Source organism: Sinocyclocheilus grahami, unplaced genomic scaffold (genome assembly GCF_001515645.1).
Source record: "Sinocyclocheilus grahami isolate Dianchi unplaced genomic scaffold, SAMN03320097.WGS_v1.1 scaffold587.1, whole genome shotgun sequence".
Lineage (NCBI taxonomy): Eukaryota > Metazoa > Chordata > Actinopteri > Cypriniformes > Cyprinidae > Sinocyclocheilus > Sinocyclocheilus grahami.
This window is the reverse complement of record NW_015505766.1, coordinates 61,111-83,956: the sequence shown is the minus strand read 5'-3', so window position 1 is coordinate 83,956 and position 22,846 is coordinate 61,111. Positions and strand designations below refer to the sequence as shown.

Below are 22,846 nucleotides of genomic sequence, written 5' to 3'. Positions count from 1 at the left end.
TGTGTGTGTGTGTGTGTGTGTGTGTGTGTGTGTGTGTTCTCCATGCAGGGAAAGCGTATCCTCCGGAGTTTTATTATGACACCTATAACCCGCTGTGGCAGAACCGTCCTCGTGTGTACGGATACAAGCTGCAGTGGACGCAGATGAACCCGAGTGCCGTGGACCGGATCATGGCGTACCGCCTCGGGATACGACAGGTGAGGAGTTTTCAAGATTGAGGGCTAATGAGTGTAAATTAAGGCTGAGCGATATGTAAAAAAAAAAAAAAAGTCTTATTGATGATCACCTTTAAAAATATTCCATTATCTGATTGTGTATATTTTAGAATAACAAGAGCATTAGACTTGGTTCCGTGTCTCGGTTCAATCAGTCCTTTTCAATTATTTTTTTCCAACTCCGACAATATACTTCTATCTTCATTTAAAAGTTATTTTATTTAATTTTGCATTCTTTAGTCACGTGCATTGCATTAATAGTTAATTGCATGTGAGTGAGTGTGTGTGTGTGTGTGTGTTTTATTTTAATTAAATGTATTTTTTGTAGTGCATTTATTTGTTTATTTATTTGGTTTTGTTTTTGTTTATTCATAATAATATTCATGCTCTTGTCTTCATCTTAGTTTGTTGGAAATAGCCATAGGTGCGCTATAGCATGTACCCATTGTTTATTATATCTTAATGTATTTTTTTAGTATATGTATTTTATTTATTTTCTAATGCATTTGTTTTTAAATAATTTATTTATTTATAATTTGTTTATTTATAATTTATTTGTTTTCTAAATATTTATTTTCTAAAGTAAACTTTGTGTTATGTTTATTTCTTTTCATTTCACATTTTCAATTGTTAGTTTTTTCCCCCTATGGTTTTAGTTTTAGTAAACTATAATAACTCTGACGGTCCAGTGATCTTTAGAAACATGAGAAATAAAGTGTCCCGTAAATGATTCTAGCTAAGCTGTTTACAGCAGGTCTCATAAGGTGTATCAGAAAACCTGCCGAAATCACACGCTGTAATTTGACTGAATTGGAGTTTAATGAATCCACTAAAATGCTCTCAGATCCCGTTCATTCTCAGTCCTGTCAGTGAGAGACTCGAGGGCCGCCGGTGAATACTGCAGCCATTACCAGTAACTAAACAATCCACCTGTGAGTTAACTAAAGCAGTTAGTGGCCACGAACCGCAGGATTCCTGTCGTCTGCTGTCACGCTTCCAGAACAAACTGACCAAACTTCTGTATTCTATCAAATTCTGTTAAAACTCTGATGTTTCTCACTGAATCTGAATCTGACGGCGGGTTTGTGGATGGGAATGCGTCTAAAACTAAAACCGCTGCAAATATAATAGACATTAACAGAAAAAAGTGAACTTTAAAATGTTTAATAAAATGCACCAGGGCTGCATTTATTTGATCAAAAATAACAACAGTAGAATTGTGAAATATTATTACAATTTAACAAATCTGTTTTCTATGTGAATATCTGTTAAACTGTAATTTATTGCTGTGATCAAAGCTGAATTTTCAGAGCAACCTCTGAGTTGCGTTGTGAAAGTTTTAACGCATAAATTAGTAGTTATTAACCCTATAAAGCTACCGTATCACATTTCTAACGTCTCTAAATGATCAAACTTCTCTCGATCACCTGCATGTCTTCTGTCTCTGATTTATAGTTTAGAGTGTTTTATCCAGTCAAAGCTCTTTTAGTGTAATTGTACAAACGTCCAGCTTCAGCTCGAGCTTCTCGTGTCAGATCTGGACTGGTTTTGATCAAGTAAAGGTCAGAATAACTGCAGTAATATCTCCAGATGAACACTTACTGCACTGAAGCAGCTCAGCTTTACTTGATTCTCCATCAATCATGTTTTAGAGTCTCAAATCTGATCCTCAGGATCTTTTGAGGAGCGTTTGTTTCCAGAAGCTTTACTTTCACTGTTCCTCAGCGGAGGAATGATCTTCACAAGCCTCCAGAACATCTCACATCTTCTGAGGAGCCTTTATTTCTTCAGCTCTCAATCACTGCATTATATGTTTGGAGCATTTCAGCCTCGTCTCACTGAGACAGATTACTGGAGATATAGAGCGAGCGACCACTGATATTTAGACCATTTTATGTCAGTGTGTGTGTGTCAGTGGTTTCTCTCTCGCTCCTCCAGACGGGGCAGCAGCGCTGGTGGGAGCAGGAGATTCCTGTGGAGGGAAACATCCAGAAAGGAGAGCTGATCACTCATAACCCCCTTGATTTATAAACTGTGCACACGATTTACTAATTCGTTCCCTTGATTTATAAACTGTGCACACGATTTACTAATTCGTTCCCTTGATTTATAAATTGTGCGCACGATTTACTAATTCGTTCCCTTGATTTATAAATTGTGCGCACGATTTACTAATTCGTTCCCTTGATTTATAAATTGTGCGCACGATTTACTAATTCGTTCCCTTGATTTATAAATTGTGCGCACGATTTACTAATTCGTTCCCTTGATTTATAAATTGTGCGCACGATTTACTAATTCGTTCCCTTGATTTATAAACTGTGCACACGATTTACTAATTCGTTCCCTTGATTTATAAACTGTGCACACGATTTACTAATTCGTTCCCTTGATTTATAAATTGTGTGCACGATTTATTAATTCGTTCCCTCGATTTGCTAATTCGTGCACAGGATTTATAAATAGAAAGAACTAATTCATGAATTGTGTGCACGAATTAGCAAATCGAAGGAACAAAACAGTAATCATGTGCACGATTTAGTACATTGAGGGAACAAATTATTAAATCATGACCACAATTTATTTATTTTTTCTTGCATGTCATGTGCGGGGCTCCATACAAAGAAACATTGAATCAAACACAATTTTGTTAAATGAATGTTAACATACTTTGATAATCTGTTTTTATTTTATTTTATTATACAACTTCAATAAATCAGTCAGTAAGATGTATTAATGTTTCTGAAAGAAGTATCTTCTGCTCAGCAAGGCTGCATTTATTTGATCAAAATACAGTAACAATTATGAAATATTATTTGGATTTATAATAGCTGTTTTCTATGTGAATATCTGTATAATATTTCTGTGATGTGCAGCTGTATTTTCAGCATCATTCCTCCAGTCTTCAGTGTCACATGATCTTCAGAAATCAGTATAATATGCTGATCTGCTGCTCGATCACATTTATGATTATTATCATCATTTTTTTTGTGGAAACCGTAATATGTTTTATTTTTCAGGATTCACAGATGAACAGAAAGTTCAAAAGAACAGCATTTAATTTAAATAGAAATCTTTTCTAACATTATAAATGTCTTTACTGTCACTTTTGATCAATTTAATGCGGCCTTGATCAATGAAAGTATTAATTTCTTTAAATAAACCAAGCTTTGGAACAGTAGTGTATGTCAGATAAAACCGATGTCTAATAATAGTTAAACTCATAAAAGTGCAGTGTTTGAAAGTATGAGTCGTTGGTTGTTAATAATTCAGCCGGACTCTCGCTGGTGAAGATCAAATAATCATAATCCATTAATAATCAAATAATCAATTTCTGTATTTGACTAAACTATTATGAAAGAATGATGATGGATGAATCACCGAGGTCATTAACAATCATTAAAAGCGATCAAGGGTCACGTTCAGTAAAGTTGAGTTCTAAAACTCTGATTCTAAAAATCCTGATTTAACCCTAGAAACGCATTCGTTTTGGACATGGAAGAGATGCATAAACATTTCTAAAAAAAAAAAAAAAAAAAGCATCGTTTTTAGTAAGGCAGCAAAACTGTGCAGATGCTTTAAGGCCATTAAAGTACACATAATACTTTTTTTCAGAATTTTTAGTTATTTTTTAAGAGATGTTACAGGTTTCATGTTCAGGTCATTTTGATCTGGGAATGTATGGAGCACCATTAGAGTCAAAAATACTGTTTGTAAAATTAACTATGGAGTTATAATAGTATCAAAAAACTTTTGTAAAAGATATTTAGTCTTTTCCCCATCTCTCTCACACTTTTGGACTGAATTTTGTTGATGAATATGTACATCTATTGATGAACCATTACAGTATGAAAAACTGATCACTTTTTAATCTGAAAGGGAAAGTTTATGCTTCACTTTTCAGAGTATTCAGAGTAATATGTATGTTGTTTTGAATCAAAATCAGAATCTGAAAGAGCTTTATCACCAAGTAGGTTTGCACATTCGAGGAATTTGTTCTGGTGACCGAAGCTTCCAGTACACAGAGACAACACACACACATACATGCATCTATATCCACATATATATCAAACGCTCACTGATGCTGCAGAAGGAAACGCGATGCATTAAGATGCATTAAATTTGAAGATCAAGGTAAATTGAACTTATTTTGTCTTCTGGGAAACATTTAAGTAGCTTCTGAAGAGCAGTACTAAATGAAAAAAAAAAAGATACTTAGGCAAGATAAGAAAAATGTGCACGTCTTCATTCTGTTCAGAAGTTTTCACCCCCGGCTCTTAATGCATCGTGTTTCCTTCTGCAGCATCAGCGAGCCCCTGAACCTTCTGTAATAGTTGCGTTTGAGTCCCTCAGTGTGAAAAGATGCTCTTCAGTGTCACATGATCTTCAGAAATCAGTATAATATGCTGATCTGCTGCTCGATCACATTTATGATTATTATCATCATTTTTTTTGTGGAAACCGTAAAAAGCAAAGAATTAGTGGGAGCTGAAGGATTTTTCTGAAGAACAGCAGGCAGTTTAACTGTTCAGGACAAACAAGGGACTCGTGAACAACTATCACTAAACTAAAAATCATCCAGGTAACAACACAGTATTAAAAATGAAGAGTATGTAAACTTTTGAACGGGGTCATTTGTATAAATTCAACTATTACTTTCTCTTGTGGACTATATCTAAACGTCTTTCATGTGATGAAATATCTTATTCGGCTCAGTACTAAATAAAAAAATAACATGCATTTTGTATGATACCTCTCATTTTGGTAAAATAATTAACATTTTGCAGATTCTGCAAAGTGTATGTAAACTTTTGACCTCAACTGTATATGTTCTTATACATTTCATGCAATGATATATTCAAATTAAAATTCTCATAAATATTGAAAAACTAAAAAATTATATACATATTTTGCATCAGTTTTTTTTATTTTTTTTGGTGTGGTCCATGAGTAATTTAAAATTGTTATGAATTTCTCAATTTTAATTAACAAACATTGGGTAAATGCAGTAATAACATGAAAACATAAAAAAAAAACTTTTCACATTTTCTGTCTCAGACAAGGACGTGCCGTTTCAATATGTTCTGATTCTCGACTGGTCGGACTGAATGATAGAGAGACAAAAGAGCCATCGATTCCCGGGAAGATCAGTTTTATTCTCAAACGCTGATTTTCACAGATTTTATAATGCAGTCGTGAGAGTAAACGCATATTTCTCAGCCGTTTATTATCAGGTGGATTGTTCACAAATGTTCAGATGAATGTAGTTCGATGGATTTAATCCTCTAATGCTCATCTTTGTCACTAAAAAGCTCATAAAAACACAAAAGCTTCCTCTCGTCTGCTAATCGGCCTTCATGACCGTTTGTGTCGACGCTGCATCTGAAAGCAGTAGCTCTCGATATGAAGTGATCGTCTGATCGTGATTCTGTGAAACTCCAGACAATTTCTGATTTATTGTTTAATCATTAAAAGATTACATTATTAAATGTAATAAAAAAATGACTATGACTAAATAAATGAATGCATAAATGAGATGAATAAATAAATTCATCTTACATTTATTATATATATCAAATAGTTAAAACAGTAAAAAGAAAAAAGTGCAAACTGTTTTCAGTTTGTTAAAATGAAAATTTTTATAAATAGTTATTAAACACATTTTAATTATCACATTCTCATGTTTGTATGTTTGTCGATTTATTTAGTAATGTGTGAGAAATCATTAAAATACTGAATATACTGTTTATAATATTCACAGTTTGTTAAAATAAAATAAAAATGTTTATAAATTGTTGTTAAATACCCTTTTAAATATCTGAAAAAAATGTTTTTCCTAAATTTAATTAGAGTATGTTTTACAGCAAAATATAATTTCAGTCTTTCTACTTCAAAATGACATTTCATTCGATGTGTTTCTTGCCGTTTCTTTGTAATTATTTGTGTCTTCTGTGAGAAGTATTAATATTAGGGTTAGGTTTGGTGTAACTTAATTCATTTTGCTTTTTAAAGAGTGATTTTTAGTGAATTCCAATGAATGCAGTTAGGGTCAATTTGGAAAATGGTCATGAAAATGTGAATTATAATAATGAGTAATTGTTATTGATCGAAGTGCAATGTGTTTATTGTTATTCAGCTGCTGATCTGATGAATGTTTTCATCTTTTCTCTTCACAGATCCCGTCAATCCTCATCTGAGTGAGTATTTATTCACTATTCTTTCCTTCCTTTGAGCTGATAAAGATGCTTTATTCTGAAGAGCATTATAATGACAGTCCTGAGCGTTACAATATGAGGATTTGTGTGAGAAACAAAGCCTAATGTGATGATGATGCTGCTGCAGCGCCGTCTACACTGATTAGATAAAAACACATTTACAGATTTTAGTTAAATTCCTAAATTTTTAGTTAAGGGTTATGGATAGGGATAAGTGCAAATAAAGTCATATAAGTATAAATATTTTATATAATGATTGTTATGATTAAATACATTAAATATATTTTTTTTTATTTTACATATAAAGAAATATTTAAATATGTTTAAAAATAGAATTATTTAATATATTTTAACCCATTAATTTTCATTTGTGTATTATTATTCTTATTCTTATTATTTTTATTAAATTAAATAGCAGTTCAGAAAATCTGGCTAAATTCCTATTTTTTATTTGTACAAAATAAAGTTGTAGAGATTTATATAATAATAACAACAATAATAGTAATAGAGATGATGATAATAATAATAATAATTAATATTATTATTATTATTTAAATGTTTGTAAAACATTTAAATATTTATATAAGAGTATATTATATTTATTATAATCATTATTATTATTATAGTTATTATCTGTTCACTTTCATTATATGAAAATATAATATAATATAAATATAATATAAATTTATTATTAGATGGTGACGGTGACGGTGACGGTGATGATGATGATGGTGACGGTGATGATGTGGTGATGATGGTGATGGTGATGTGATGATGGTGATGTGATGATGATGATGGTGATGATGATGATGATGGTGGTGGTGGTAATGATGATGATGGTGGTGGTGGTAATGATGATGGTGATGGTGATGGTGGTGATGATGTGGTGATGATGGTGACGGTGATGATGATGATGGTGACGGTGACGGTGACGGTGATGATGTGATGGTGATGTGATGATGGTGATGTGATGATGATGATGATGATGATGATGGTGGTGGTAATGATGATGGTGATGGTGGTGATGGTGATGATGATGATGATGATGATGATGGTGACAGTGACGGTGATGATGTGGTGATGATGGTGATGGTGACGGTGATGATGATGATGGTGACGGTGATGATGTGGTGATGATGGTGATGGTGATGTGATGATGGTGATGTGATGATGATGATGATGATGATGGTGGTGGTGATGATGATGATGGTGGTGGTGGTGATGATGATGGTGATGATGGTGATGGGGTGGGGTGATGATGATGATGGTGACGGTGACGGTGATGGTGACGATGATGATGATGGTGATGATGATGGTGATGGTGATGATGATCATGGGGATGGGGATGCGATGATGATGATGATGATGGTGGTGGTGGTGATGATGGTGATGATGATCATGGGGATGGGGATGCGATGATGATGATGATGATGGTGGTGGTGGTGATGATGGTGATGATGATCATGGGGATGGGGATGCGATGATGATGATGATGATGGTGGTGGTGGTGATGATGGTGATGATGATCATGGGGATGGGGATGCGATGATGATGATGATGATGGTGGTGGTGGTGATGATGGTGATGATGATCATGGTGATGGGGATGTGATGATGATGATGGTGATGGTGATGATGATCATGGTGATGGCGGTGATGGTGGTGATGATGATGGTGATGATGATGATGGTGGTGGTGATGATGATGGTGATGGTGGTGATGATGATGATGATGATGATGATGGTAGTGATGATGGTGATGATGATGGTGATGATGATGATGGTGGTGGTGATGATGATGGTGATGGTGGTGATGATGATGATGATGATGGTGATGGCGATGATGGTGATGGTGATGGTGATGATGATGATGGTGGTGGTGATGATGATGGTGATGATGATGGTGATGGTGGTGATGATGATGATGATGATGATGGTGATGGTGATGGCGATGATGGTGATGGTGATGGTGATGGTGATGATGATGATGGTGGTGGTGGTGATGATGATGGTGATGGTGGTAATGATGATGGTGATGGCGATGGTGATGATGGTGATGGTGGTGGTGATGATGATGGTGATGATGATGATGATGATGATGGTGGTGGTGATGATGATGGTGATGGTGGTAATGATGATGGTGATGGCGATGGTGATGATGGTGATGGTGGTGGTGATGATGATGGTGATGGTGGTGATGATGATGGTGATGGTGGTGATGATGATGGTGATGATGATGATGGTGGTGGTGGTGATGATGGTGATGGTGGTAATGATGATGGTGATGGCGATGGCGATGGTGATGGTGATGATGATGACGACGATGATGATGGTTTGATGTCTGGTTGAACTAACCCTGTCTCTGGTTGTTCTCAGGAGAGTTTCACTGCAGTTTTGAGGAGGATCCTGTCTGCATGTTCACTCAGGACAAGAAGGATGACTTCGACTGGACGAGACACAGCGCAGCCACACGAGACACTAAATACACGCCCAACACGGGGCCCAGTGGGGACCGCAGCGGCTCAAAACAGGGTACGAGCATCTGACCTGATCATTTTACCGCCAGAAGCTCGTCTTCACAGAAGACGTTAAGTTATCTAGAATTTTGTATTTTTTTACATATTAATTATTTATATAAATAATTTTAAGAATATTTATTTATATTTAATATGATAAACTATATAGTGGTAATATTGTAATAAATTAAAATTCTGGCTAAATTAGTTACACATAAATACTGTCTTACAGGTTTATATTAATAATCATTATTAATATTATATTAAATATATTTTACATATTAAATATTTCCATATTTTTTATAAATTAAAATATATATATATAATTTTTTATTACTTTAATTGTATTATCATCCATTCACTTCCATAAGAAAATAGCAGTTCAGAGAATTTAGTTTCTTATTTTCTTGTACGGAGTAAAGTCATACAGGTTATGAGACAGACAGACAGACAGACAGACAGACAGACAGATAGATAGATAGATAGATAGATTGATTTATTAGATTGATAGGTTTATTATTATTATCTATTCACTTTCATTATATGATAATAGCAGTTCAGAAATTCACATTTTCGAGTTGTACAAGTCATATGGGTTTATATAATAATAATATTTTTTTTTAATTATTATTGTTATTAAAAATAAATTATTCTAAATAATATAAATATCATTATTATTATTATTATTATTATTATTATTATTATTACTATTTATATTTAAATTTTTTGTATATTTTAAACAGATTTAAAATATAATCAATAATAAATGTGACCCTTATGACCACAAAACCTGAAATTGATATTTATGCATCATCTGAAAGCTGAATAAATAGCTTTCCATTGATGTGTGGTTTGTTAGGATCGGACAATATTTGGCCGAGATACAACTATTTGAAAATCTGGAATCTGAGGGTGCAAAAAAATCTAAATATTGAGAAAATCATCTTTAAAGTTGTTCAAATTAAGTTCTTAGCAATGCATATTACTAATCAAACATTAAGTTTTGATATATTTACGGTAGGAGATTTACTAAATATCTTCATGGAACATGATCTTTACTTAATATCCTAATGATTTTTGGCATAAAAGAGAAATGTATAATTGTGACCCATACAATGTATTGTTGGCTATTGCTACAAATATCCCCCAGCGACTTAACACTGCTTTTGTGCTGCAGGGTCACATATGTGTAGTTTATAAAAAAAATACATGAATTACAGCCGAAGCAGGGTTCCGAGTCTCTCCGGATGCGTCTGATTTCTAATCCTCCTGCTGATTTCTGAGCTCATCTTGAATTACATTCATAACTGCCGAGTTCCAGTTAGCGCTCAGAGTGATTTCATTCTGAGGAAATTCTGCATTTTAGATGAGGTTGTCTGTTCTCAAAGCGAGACAAGCCCTCGGCGGATGAAGCGATGAGCTGCTCGTTATTGACACAAGCGTTTGATGATGGGACTAGCGCCGCTCGTGTAAATAATACATGTGCTTTAATCAGCTGATGATTCCAGACTGTCCGGCGTTTCATTCTCCTCAAGAGTCCTACAGAGACTTTAATCACCGCTCGTCGCATTCAAGAGAGGAAACTCTGTGGTTTTGTCTGGAGGGGTTTTCACGACGATCTGAAGAACAGTCATCAATGCCAATCAATGCACCGCACATTACAATAGACACAAATGAGACGAATGGCATGAAATGGCACTTTTATACCTAGTAATAAACAATTCATTTACAGTATTAAATCATTTATGAATATGTCACAAATAAAAAAATTTCTTTGATTTCTTAGATTTTTTTCTTTGATTTTCTTTCCACGTTTTCCATTTGTTTTTGTAAACAGATGCATTACAATTGGGAAAAAATATAATAATGCATACAAATGAAGATCTTTTGTAATGTTCTTGTTATAATGTATTTTATGTATATTTGTTTGATGTTTTTAGTTTGTGTTTATATTGTCTGGTGAAGCCAAAGACAATTACATATATATACTGTACATATTTGTGTGTGTGTGTATGTATATATATATATATATAATAATCATAATTTATTTACAGTAATAATAATAATTTTATTAATTTATTTATTTATTATTTTTATTAATTATTATTACTTTATACTTTTTAATATATATATATAGTGTTTAATATATAAATTACGGCTATAATATATTTAAAATCATATTTATTTCTTTATTTTAATAATAATTATTGATTTTATTTCCATTATAAAATTATATTTCTAAAATTCTCAAATCTATTTTATTTATATTATGAAATGCAGTATATACTGTCTAGAATGTATATATAGTTTATGTAAAATATAGTTTAACATACATTACATATATAAATATGTAAAAAAAAATCTAATTGATAAATATTTTTATTTATTTGGAATTACAGTAATGATAATTTGGGGAAGAAAGTGCAGTTATATTGCTGCCGTTTTAGCCACCTAAGCGCATGTGTTACAGCAGTTTATATTACTGTGTTACAGCACGTGTCTCATGATTGTGTTTGTGTGATTATCAGGCTTCTACATGTACATTGAGACGTCCAGACCTCGAAAAGAGGGCGATACGGCTCGTCTCCTGAGCCCCACGTTCAGCGTGGCCCCTAAAAACCCCTACAGCATCAGCAGCCCGCCGGCGTACTGCTTCAGCTTCTACTACCACATGTACGGCAAACACATCGGTATGAGCTCTGACTCACTACAGCCATGTGTCACATTATCACTTCACCTGATAAGATCTGGCTCCTGCAGCCTGAACCTCAAACTCTTCAGAAATCCATTCCTGAGTTTATTGAACACGCTTTGACCCCTATAGCAGGGCATGTTGTCACATGATTGACATGAAAACTCAAAAATACTGCTGGAGTGAGAATTACAGCATGTGACAACTAACCCCACTCTGACTTATTTAGCTGATTCTGATGATGCTTCAGCTGTCAATAATACTCTCAGCAGCAATATTTAGTATTTATTAATGTTTTGAATTTTTGCTTTTTTAATTTGTTTTTATGTATTATTTATTGTATTTTTTTTCTTTTTTTTTTTTTGTTAATTCATAATTTTTTTATAATTATAAATATTATATTAAAATTTGTTTATATTTTTTTAATATATAATTCTATTTAGCTTTATTTATTAATTCAGTTTTAGTAATTTAGTTTTAGAAATTTAAACTTGTTATTTTACTAATGTTCATTTAAGTTTTTTTTATTTAACTAATATTTGTATTTTATTTTGTTTCAGCTTTATTTCTTTATTTCAGTAACAATATTCATAGTTTTCAATAGATTGATAGTTTATTTTATTAATTTTCATTTTAGTGTAAGTTTTAAGAGTTTTATTATGTTTATTGTCTTTTTTTTTTTGTTAATTCTATTTGGCTTTAATTTAGTTTATTTCAATTTGAGTAATTTAGTTTTAGTAAACATTTTCATCAGTTAGTTGCAACATTACAAATTATCATTGTTATTAAGTTATTTATCTTTTTTTCACTTTGATTTTAGTGTGAGTTTTAGTAATTTTGTGCTTTTGTCATTTTTTAAATATAATTTTATTTAGATTTCTTTTCTTTTTTTTCAGTTTTAGTAATTTAAACATATTTCATTTTACCTAGTTGCCAAAGCAACATTACTAATTTTCATTGAAGTTTAAGTATTTTTTTAATCTAATTTTTGTGTTTTATTTTGGCTTTATTTCAGTTAGTGACGTGACATGTGGCTAAGTATGGTATGGTACCATACTCGGAATTAGTGCTCTGCATTTATCCATCCAAAGTGCACACACACCGTGAACACACACAGTGGGCAGCCATTTATGCTGCAGCGCCCGGGAGCAGTTGGGGGTTCGGTGCCTTGCTCAAGGGCACCTCAGTCGTGGTATTGAAGGTGGGAGAGAGCGCTGTACATTCCCTCCCCCCACCTACAATCCCTGCCGGTACGAGACTCGAACCCACAACCTTTTGGGTTTTGAGTCCGACTCTCTAACGATTAGGCCACAACTTCCCAGTTACTAGAAACTAGTTTTAGTTAATAATGACAATACTGACTCTGAAATCTTTTTTAACACATTATACCATGTTTAAATTCACAGAGTTTTCCCACTTGCTCTTATGAAAGTTTTAAAGATTATTGATCGCTTTGAACCTGCACAGATAAAGACTGCTATATTTGTTGTGCATATGGTTGAATATACAGCTGTGAAAAAGACAAAAACAGAAAATGTGGTGAGCTGTGAATCGGTGTGCAGTAGATGTGGGCCTGACGTTACCTGCGCTTGGGTCACAGCTAATTAATGAGTCTCACATCAGTGTGCCTGTGGAGTTCTTTCTCTTTGCATTTGTTTACTGGATTAAATCCCAGAGCTCATGGCAAACACTCGTCATCACAGCGGTCACAGTGCTTTCATTAGCCGCGTTCCTCATGCCGATAGACCCAGTTACATCCAGAACCACCACAACACCTCATTCATCTCTAAACAAGACAGTTTATCCCTGCGGAGCGGCTGCTGGAATATAATGAGAGAGGAGTCGATTTAAGAGGATAAGAGGATATCGCTTACATTGTCTCAGGACCCGGTGCTGGGAGCTCCTTGTCGCCGCGTAACGCTAGCGACGGACGCGTCCCTCACCGGTTGGGGTGCGGTCATGAGTGGCCACCCTGCCTGTGGTCTGTGGAGTGGTCGCCATCTGACGTGGCTTATCAATTGTCTGGAGATGCTGGCCGTGTTTCGAGCACTAAAACAATTTCTCCCAGACCTAAGAGGTCACCATGTGTTGGTGCGCACCAACAACACAGCGGTGGTCTCTTACATCAACCACCAGGGAGGTCTGTGTTCGTGCCCCTTGTACAAGCTGGTGCACCAGATCCTTGTGTGGTCCCAGGGCAAACTTCTCTCGCTGAGAGCAGTTTACATTCCTGGGCATCTCAATTTGGGAGCAGACATCCTGTCGAGGCAGGGGCCGAGGCCTGGGGAATGGATGCTTCACCCCGAGGTGGTGAAGCAGATATGGAGTATTTTTGGCCAGGCTCAGGTGGACCTGTTTGCGACTCAGATGACTGTTTTTCTCTCTGACTCATCCAGCTCCACTGGGGCTGGATTCCATGGTACAGACTTGGCCGAGGCTTCGTCTGTACGCCTTTCCCCCAATCGGTCTGCTCCCAGGAGTTCTGGAGATAGTGCGCCGGGACGGGGTCCGTCTACTGCGAGTAGCTCCGTTCTGGCTGCCGTGTTTCGAGCACTAAAACAATTTCTCCCAGACCTAAGAGGTCACCATGTGTTGGTGCGCACCAACAACACAGCGGTGGTCTCTTACATCAACCACCAGGGAGGTCTGTGTTCGTGCCCCTTGTACAAGCTGGTGCACCAGATCCTTGTGTGGTCCCAGGGCAAACTCCTCTCTCTGAGAGCAGTTCACATTTCTGGGCATCTCAATATGGGAGCAGACATCCTGTCGAGGCAGGGGCCGAGGCCTGGGGAATGGATGCTTCACCCCGAGGTGGTGAAGCAGATATGGAGAATTTTTGGCCAGGCTCAGGTGGACCTGTTTGCGACTCAGATGACTGTTTTTCTCTCTGACTCATCCAGCTCCACTGGGGCTGGATTCCATGGTACAGACTTGGCCGAGGCTTCGTCTGTACGCCTTTCCCCCAATCGGTCTGCTCCCAGGAGTTCTGGAGATAGTGCGCCGGGACGGGGTCCGTCTACTGCGAGTAGCTCCGTTCTGGCTGGGCTGAGTATGGTTCTCGGACCTGATTTCCCTTCTCGACGGCTCTCCATGGGAGATCCCCGTCAGGAGGGACCTCCTCTCACAGGCGGAGGGCACGATCTTTCCCCCCCACCCGGAGCTGTGGAAGTTGTGGGTGTGGCCCCTGAGGGGGCACAGCTCATAGCTTCTGGTCTCTCAACCGAGGTTGTTGAGACCATCCTCCAATCCAAAGCTCCCTCCTCGAGGAAATTGTATGCCTTGAAGTGGAAACTTTTCACTTCTTGGTGCAGAGACCGCCAGCTCAACCCAGTTAACTGCCCAGTTGGTACAGTGCTGGAGTTCCTGCAGGCCCGTTTCTCTGCAGGGTTGACCCACTCCCCCCTGAAGGTCTACGTGGCGGCCATTGCGACCTACCACGTCCCTCTCGGTGGCCAGTCAGTGGGAAGACACCCCCTAGTTACACATTTCCTCCATGGTGCGCTGAGGCTGAGGCCTCCTGTACGATCTCGCGTCCCCACGTGGGACCTGGCCATGGTGCTGGAAGCTCTCTGTAAGCCTCTGTTCGAGCAATTGGAGAGATCTCTGATCGCCACCTTACTATAAAGACTACCTTTCTTCTGGCGATATCTTCTCTAAAGAGAGTTTTTTTTTGCAGGCCCTCTCAGTGGCCCCTTCCTATCTTGACTTTGCACCTGGTCTGGCCAAAGTGTTTCTGTACCCTCGAGTGGGGTATGTCCCTAAAGTCCCCTCATCTGCTCCACAGCCTATCATACTTCAGGCCTTCTGTCCTCCTCCCTTCCGGGAGCCCAACCAGCAGAAGCTTAATTGTATGTGTCCAGTGCGAGCGCTGGATGCATACATCCACAGAGCTGCCCTGTGGAGACGGGCGGACCAACTGCTTGTTTGCTACGGTCCCCCTAAGCTACAAAACAGACCCTCCGCCGGTGAATAGTGGATTCCATCTCCATGGCTTTACGAGCCCTCTGATCTCCCCTCGCCATTGGGGGTCAAGGCTCATTCTACTCTGAGTGTGGCGGCCTCCAAGGCCTTTTTAGGAGGTGTGTCGATGCAGGACATCTGCGATGCTGCGGGTTTATCCACGCCCATTACTTTCATCAGATTCTATGGTCTAGATATGCGAGCCACTCCTGGCTCTTCTGTTCTCTCACCCTAGCTGTGCTGGCTTCCACACTAGGTAGAGATTTGAAAGTCTGGCGCCGTGGGAGTTCTCGTTCCCAAAGCACTTCAACGCAGCTCGAGTTCCTGAAGAGGAACGTCTCCAGGTTACGCATGTAACCATGGTTCCCCGAAGGGTCGATGACGTCACCCGCCCGTGACGTCTCGCCCCCTTCCATTGGACGGATTACACATGTGATTCAGAGCATAGGCAAACAGAAGGCTTTCCCCAAGAGCTCCAACGCAGCGTCTTGTTCCCTCGAGGAACCATGGTTACATGCGTAACCTGGAGAGGTTTTGGTGTATGTAAGTGCTGCTGAAATGGAGGAAAAATCTTTTAAAGATATGGATTGGAATTGAAATCTACAGGCGCAAATAGATAAAGTGCAATGTGTTTTTTGGATGTTTTATTTCCACTAGTCAGATCATTGGTTCAAAATTCTTGTTTGATTTTGTTGTCATATTAGAGTTAAAGGTTTATCCAGAGGGGATTTTGGATTTCTCTCTTTATCACTTCATAAATCAGAAAATACTCTCAACAGACAGAAAACAAATACATTTTCACCTAAAATGTTGAATAAAAAAAAAAAAACAGGCGAATGTTATATGAACAAACCCCTCAGTAAAAATCTTCAGAATATAGACAGGAATAAAACTCTAAGTTTTGGTGTTTATAAGTGCTGCTGAAGTGGAGAAAAAACTTTTAAAATATGTGTTGGAATTGAAATTGAAATGTTTTCTTTCCACTAGCCTGAAAGAAGACAAATGGAAGCAAAATAGACCTTAAAACTGGCCAGTTCATGAAAAAATGTAGAGTCGAGTCTTGCCTTAAGATTTCCACACACCTTTCCCAAGTACCCAAAGCAAACATGACAGTTAATTAACCAACCTACAGCTTCGAGCAGGTAGAAACCAAGTACAGTCCTCTGCCAGCAGCATGTGTTTGTACCTGGATTGATTCGCAATTTGACTTGCCCTCTTCAGCTCTTCTGTCGGACTGCACTGAGGAGTTCAGTTGTTAAATGAATTGATTGTATTTTCCCGCAGGCACTCTGAATGCGTTTGTGAAGCAGAAAGGTCAGTCGACTTCAGATGCCGGTCCAGTCTGGTCTCTCAGCGGGAACCAAGGGGACCGATGGAGACAAGCCAAAATTAGCATCCATCCTACTGCCTCCTTCCAGGTGAGCGAACTGTATGGATAATATGGAGAAATTCACATTCATTGAGTATTTATAAAGCATTTATGAAAGGTTTGGGGTCAGTTTTAAAGGAAATTGTAACTTTTATTAATCAAGGACGCATTAAATTGATCAGAAGTGACAGTAAAGACATTTATAATGTAACAAAAGATTTCTATTTCAAATAAACGCTGTTCTTTTGAACTTTCTGTTCATCTGTGAATCCTGAAAAATAAAATGTATCAGTTTTCACCAACATAATGTGCAGCACAACTGTTTTCAACATTGATAATAATCAGAAATGTTCCTCGAGCAGCAAATCAGCATATTATACTGATTTCTGAAGATCATGTGATGCTGAAGACTGGAGTATTGATGCTGAAAATACAGCTGCGCATCACAGAAATATGTGACCCTGGAGCACAAAACCAGTCATAAGGGTCAATTTTTCAAAATTGAGGTTTATGCATCAGCTGAACGCTGAATAAATAAGCGTTCCATTGATGTATGGTTTGTTAGGATAGCACAATATTTGTCTGAGATACAACTATTTGAAAATCTGGAATCTGAGGATGCAAAAAATCTAAATATTGAGAAAATCATCTTTAAAGTTGTTCAAATGAAGTTCTTAGCAATGCATATTACTAATCAAAAATTAAGTTTTGATATATTGACGGTAGGAAACAAATAAAATATCTGCATGGAACATGATTTTTACTTTATATCCTAATGATTTTTGTCATAAAAGAGAAATGTATAATTGTGACCCATACAATGTATTGTTGGCTGTTGCTACAAATATCCCCCAGCGACTTAACACTGCTTCTGTGCTCCAGGCTCACACATATTACAGTTTAAAAGATATTCACATAGAACACAGATATTTGAAATTGTAATTTTAATCAAATAAATGCAGCCTTGGTGAGCAAAAGAGACTTCTTTTTTATAAAACAAAAAAAAATCTTGCTGTTATATTTATACTTTTTTGTAAACATAAATATATAATGTTTTAATGCAATTTTATGTCCTAAATGTTTTTATGAAGTCGCAAAGCATTGTATGAAACGGTAAGGCACTTGAGGTAATGCTGCATTTTGAAAATAGCCTAATAGCACAACCTTTTGTACCTTATGGAAGATGCTGTCGAGTCCAGAAGAGGCTCTTGAGACGAGCTTTATTTAGTTTGTTCTGTTTCCATCACACAGGTGATGTTCGAGGGCATCCGCGGCCCCGGGATCGAGGGGGACATCGCCATCGATGATGTCACGCTCGAGGAGGGGGAGTGTCCTGACCCTCCGTCCAATCGTATGTATCGAGCATGCATCTCCATGGTAACCAGGCCGTAATTACGTGTAGCACAATTTTGTCCGGGAGAGCTCTGTAATTACACGAGAACAAACAGCGAGAAAAGCAGAAATGAGGCCAGGTAATGGGCTGGAATTGACAAGAGCGATGTCGAGAGCTTCTGCTGGAAACATGAGAGCAAATGAAAAACCTTCCTTCTGGAGCCAAACTAGAGCTGTAATCATGAAGTGAAGTTATGTGTTAATCATTATTTATTAGGCATCAGGTTTTCCATTGTTATCCAAAGCTGCGTCACTGTAAGAGATGTCTCATATTGATCTGGTTGTGAGATCATGGATATCTAGAGCATGATCAAACCATGCAGTAATAATATGCACTGGAGGATGATTATGAATTGCAGAAATACAGTTCAGACATTTACCTGAACAACCGAATGTGAAAACATCACAGAGACGCTTTTGAGTGCTGTTTACGGAGTCAAGCAGGCGTTAACTCTTCCCCGCCAGCGTTTTTATTTTTTTAAGTTGCCATTCACCACATGCATTTTTTAAAATTTTCACAAAACTTTCATTGCCACCGCAATATTTTGTTGTATGAATATATGAACAGGGATGTTTTTCGGGTCTGGTTCTCTTGAGAGCACCTGGAGATTTGGTTTGGTGCTCACTCTGCACCCATTAAATATACCTATAAAAAATTTAATAATTAATAAAAGTAATAATAGAATTAATGCATTTTATTTATTTTGTAAAACGATGATTGTGCAATAACAGCTGTCAACCATGCCTGTATGCAAATTATATATATATATATTATAGCTTCATGCATTTTATTTATTTTTTTTTAATTAACACTTGAATGTTGGTAAGTTTCACAAAAAAGAAACCTTTTGAACAAAAAGATGAGAATCTCATTTTTGAAAATCTGGATTGTATTCAGATCAATCTTGAATAGAGATGATCACATCCAGATTACAAACATTTTATTATTTGTTATATGCATTATTATTTTGTTATTACATTGTTATTTTACAAATGCATCTGCTTACATACGCGATCACTTGTTTCTGCTTCTTCATCACCTGTGTTTTGATCCAGAGATGAAATACTCTTTCAGAAGATGTGTAATAGCGCCTCCTACCGCATAACAGTTAAAATACGGAAAGCCAGAAAATTCCGTCAATGGCAGGGACATTTTTAAAGGGACAGTTCACCCAAAAATGAAAACTCGGTCATCATATACTCCCCCTTATGTCATTCCAAACCTGTATGAGTTTCTAATTTCTGAGAATTTATTCTAATTTCTAATTATGTGTTTCCCACAGCGATCAGAGGAGCGGCTGCACACAGCGTCTCCAGTATATGGCCATTGAGCGTCACGCTGTTTTTTACCGTATTCATCGGTCTGAGGTGACGCTCCACGTGAGAAAAGACTCCAGACATGTCCCTCAATATCTAATCACCAAAGATTCATGCTTTCGGATCGCTGAGAAGGCACAACACCGGATCCACACGGAACGAAACGACCACAAACAGAATAACTAATGCTAAAAATAAATTCTCCAATGTCTGGAACCAACCGAGGGTTTGAACACTGACCTGAAAAGCACAACGGCTCGCAATCGGGATTTAACGGAAAGAGAAGCGAAACCGGTTTCGCGAATGAAGATTGAGTTTTACACACGATTCCCCTTCCCTTTTTTTTCCATCTTGAGATGTTGTTGTCTGGTGCTTTGGAGTACAATCAACAAAACATCTCATCTTCTTCTGGTTGACCGTCTCTTGATTTGTTCTGGGTTTGGTTTGGATCGGTGCTTTAAAGCGCAAATCGTTTCGCTTTATTCCCAGACTCCAGTAGCAGCCTGATTTCTCAACACTGTGCTCACGTTCCCAAGCGGAGAACCTTGCGGTGAAAAGACTTGGTTCGTCGTCGTTCCCAGCACCAGTTGAGTGACAGAGTTTCTGCCATTAAAAAAAGAAGTGCCTTCAGGTTAAAGAAACGATCCGTTAGCCTGGCCATCAACACCAAACGTCCATGTTTCTAACATCTGCGATGGGCTATTTTATACTCATTTCTATCGCCCCTCAACGCTCTCCATCCCGAACTGTCATGCCTCTGTCATTTATATACCGAACAATGTGCATTCTTAGAGAAAAAATACAAAATATTCATAATTATAATAATATTTTATTACTCTACCCAGAATGTGTCTCAGCTTTTACACACGAACTGTGAAAATCGTTGGCGTTATCTACCAGAGCGCTCGACCGACCGCTTTGTTGTAAAAAAAAAGAAACGTGTTATGAAAATGTTTTGACAAGAAGCTGTGTCTCGTTTCTTCTGATTTCCATTGAAATGTTCCGACTTTAACTGTCTTTATTTCTCGTCGTCTCCCTTGCATTGCTGAAAATATTAAAAACAGGCAGAAACACGCCGGTTTGGTAACTGTACAACTTGTATATGTAAAGAAGCTCTGATTTATATGAGATGTTTTATGTACGAGTCAAAGGAAGCACAACATTTAGGATTCAACCATTTATAAGCATCATATATGTGAGTGTCCACCTGCAAAGCCAACGTGAAAATAAAGTGTGACACTGGAAGCGTCGAAGCGGCTCGTTATCTAATTCAATCAATGCTACTTTACTTTCTACAGAAATGCATTGGCATTAAAATCAACTTTGCATGGGCTATTTTTGAATAGATTCACACATAATGGAAATATTGCTCATGCATATGGTTAAAAACAAAATATGAAAACGTCAAAAGCTGACTTGCGGTCAAAGATGTTCAGAAGTCGTTTATTTAAAGTAATAGTTCACACAAAAATGAAAATGTGCAGTGAATGGGTGCCGTCAGAACGAGATTCCAAACAGCTGATAAAAACATCACAATAATCCACAGCACTCCAGTCCATCAGTTAACATCTGGAGAAGACAGAAGCTGAAACAAATCCAGCATTAAGGCATTTTTAACTAAAACACATAGAGTCCATAATCCATAATAACTCTTCCTCCAGTGAAAAAGTGCATCTGCTGTTGTCTCTCGCATCAAAATCCAGACACATATGTGTTTAGAGCCGTTTAAACGCTGCTTGATCTGTGCAGATTTCTCTCCTGATTCACACCAGAACACTGACTCACTGGAGGAAGCGTTATTATGGATTATGGACTCTATGTGTTTTAGTTAAAAATGTCTTAATGCTGGATTTGTTTCAGCTTCTGTCTTCTCCAGATGTTAACTGATGGACTGGAGTGCTGTGGATTATTGTGATGTTTTTATCAACTGTTTGGACTCTCGTTCTGATGGCACCCATTCACTTGCAGTGAGACACTGATGCAATACAAACCTGACAAAGAAACAAACTCATCCTGATCTCGGATGGCCTGAGGATGAGCACATTTTCAGCACATGCTCGTTTTTGAGTGAAATACTGCTTTAAAAGTCAAGTGTGCTGTTGTTTAGGGTATTTCGATGTTTCTTTGTTAAATCCGTTAAGAACATTCACACACCATCATTTAGATGTGATGCAGCAGGTGTTTCCAGTGTAAGGCTTTTATTCACTTGAACCGTCACAGAAATGTATTGGTACCTCAGTAGGCTTTTCTTAATGGAGATGTTTAATATTCTGTATTGTCGCATTACGTTAGTGACAATCAGGTTAAGAACGCCAGTCATGAAGTCCAATGTACAATTTCCTTCAACTTGTGACCTCAGAGTGAATCAGCAGGAGGGTAAAGAACGAGCCGGTGAATAATGAAGCGTGATTAATCTCCTGGTTTTACCGGAGGACGTGACGTCACATATATGTGCTGGCATGATGTAAAAGATTCATTCACAGTACGATGACTGACGCTCGTTACAGGACTTCAGAATCATCCGTCTAATGAATCCCGAGTCAAATACACAGGTCAAATCAGCCGAACAAAGTGTGAGCTGAGTCACTGATCACGTCCACAATAAAACAAACCAATGCTAATGATGTTAATTAAGGGCTAAAGCGGTCTGAGCTGAACAAATACTACATGAGAAGTATTATTTGAAGTCATGGATGTAATGTGTTTTCTGTTTAGAGCTGGGCGATGTATTGAAAGCATTTGTGATGATTTGCTGGTGAAAATGAGCCAACATTGTGAATAGTGCGATGATTTTATAGCACTTTTGTTTGGTGTTCGCATTTGTGATTCATTCGAGTAAATCACTTCAAACTGTCCGATTCAATAATTCCTTCCGAAAAGTCATTCAAATGTTTTATTAAAAATACTATGTAGTGCACATAGTATTTAATGTACTGTAAATATTGCTGTTTATTATTCTGTATTGTTGGTGTGTATAAATGAAAATGATTCACATTTGTGTTCGTTTAGTGTGCAACTGTTGCAAACATGCTTTGATTGTTTGAATTAGATTTTTTACTCTGTTTTACTTTTGTATGTTTAAACATTTATATACTGATTATTGTCCGAAAAGTATTGGGATAATTGTATCGCCAGCTCGAACGCCATGATAAAATGTTGACAGGGTAACGTT

At 37.3% G+C, this 22,846-nt stretch overlaps 1 protein-coding gene across 1 annotated transcript in view; it reads left to right on the top strand.

Annotated features, from left to right (window-relative positions):
- The window catches only part of LOC107556994 (MAM domain-containing glycosylphosphatidylinositol anchor protein 2-like), a 164,428-nt gene extending 143,279 nt beyond the window's left edge, over positions 1–21,149 (top strand). Inside the window, exons 10-17 of the mRNA XM_016240276.1 lie at positions 49–197; positions 2,154–2,237; positions 6,379–6,412; positions 8,805–8,960; positions 11,473–11,634; positions 16,881–17,014; positions 18,217–18,316; positions 19,641–21,149. Of these exons, the coding sequence (XP_016095762.1) occupies positions 49–197; positions 2,154–2,237; positions 6,379–6,412; positions 8,805–8,960; positions 11,473–11,634; positions 16,881–17,014; positions 18,217–18,316; positions 19,641–19,729 (908 nt within the window). The 3' untranslated portion in view covers positions 19,730–21,149. The remainder of the gene's footprint in view (positions 1–48; positions 198–2,153; positions 2,238–6,378; positions 6,413–8,804; positions 8,961–11,472; positions 11,635–16,880; positions 17,015–18,216; positions 18,317–19,640) is intronic.
- Positions 21,150–22,846: the final 1,697 nt, after the last annotated feature.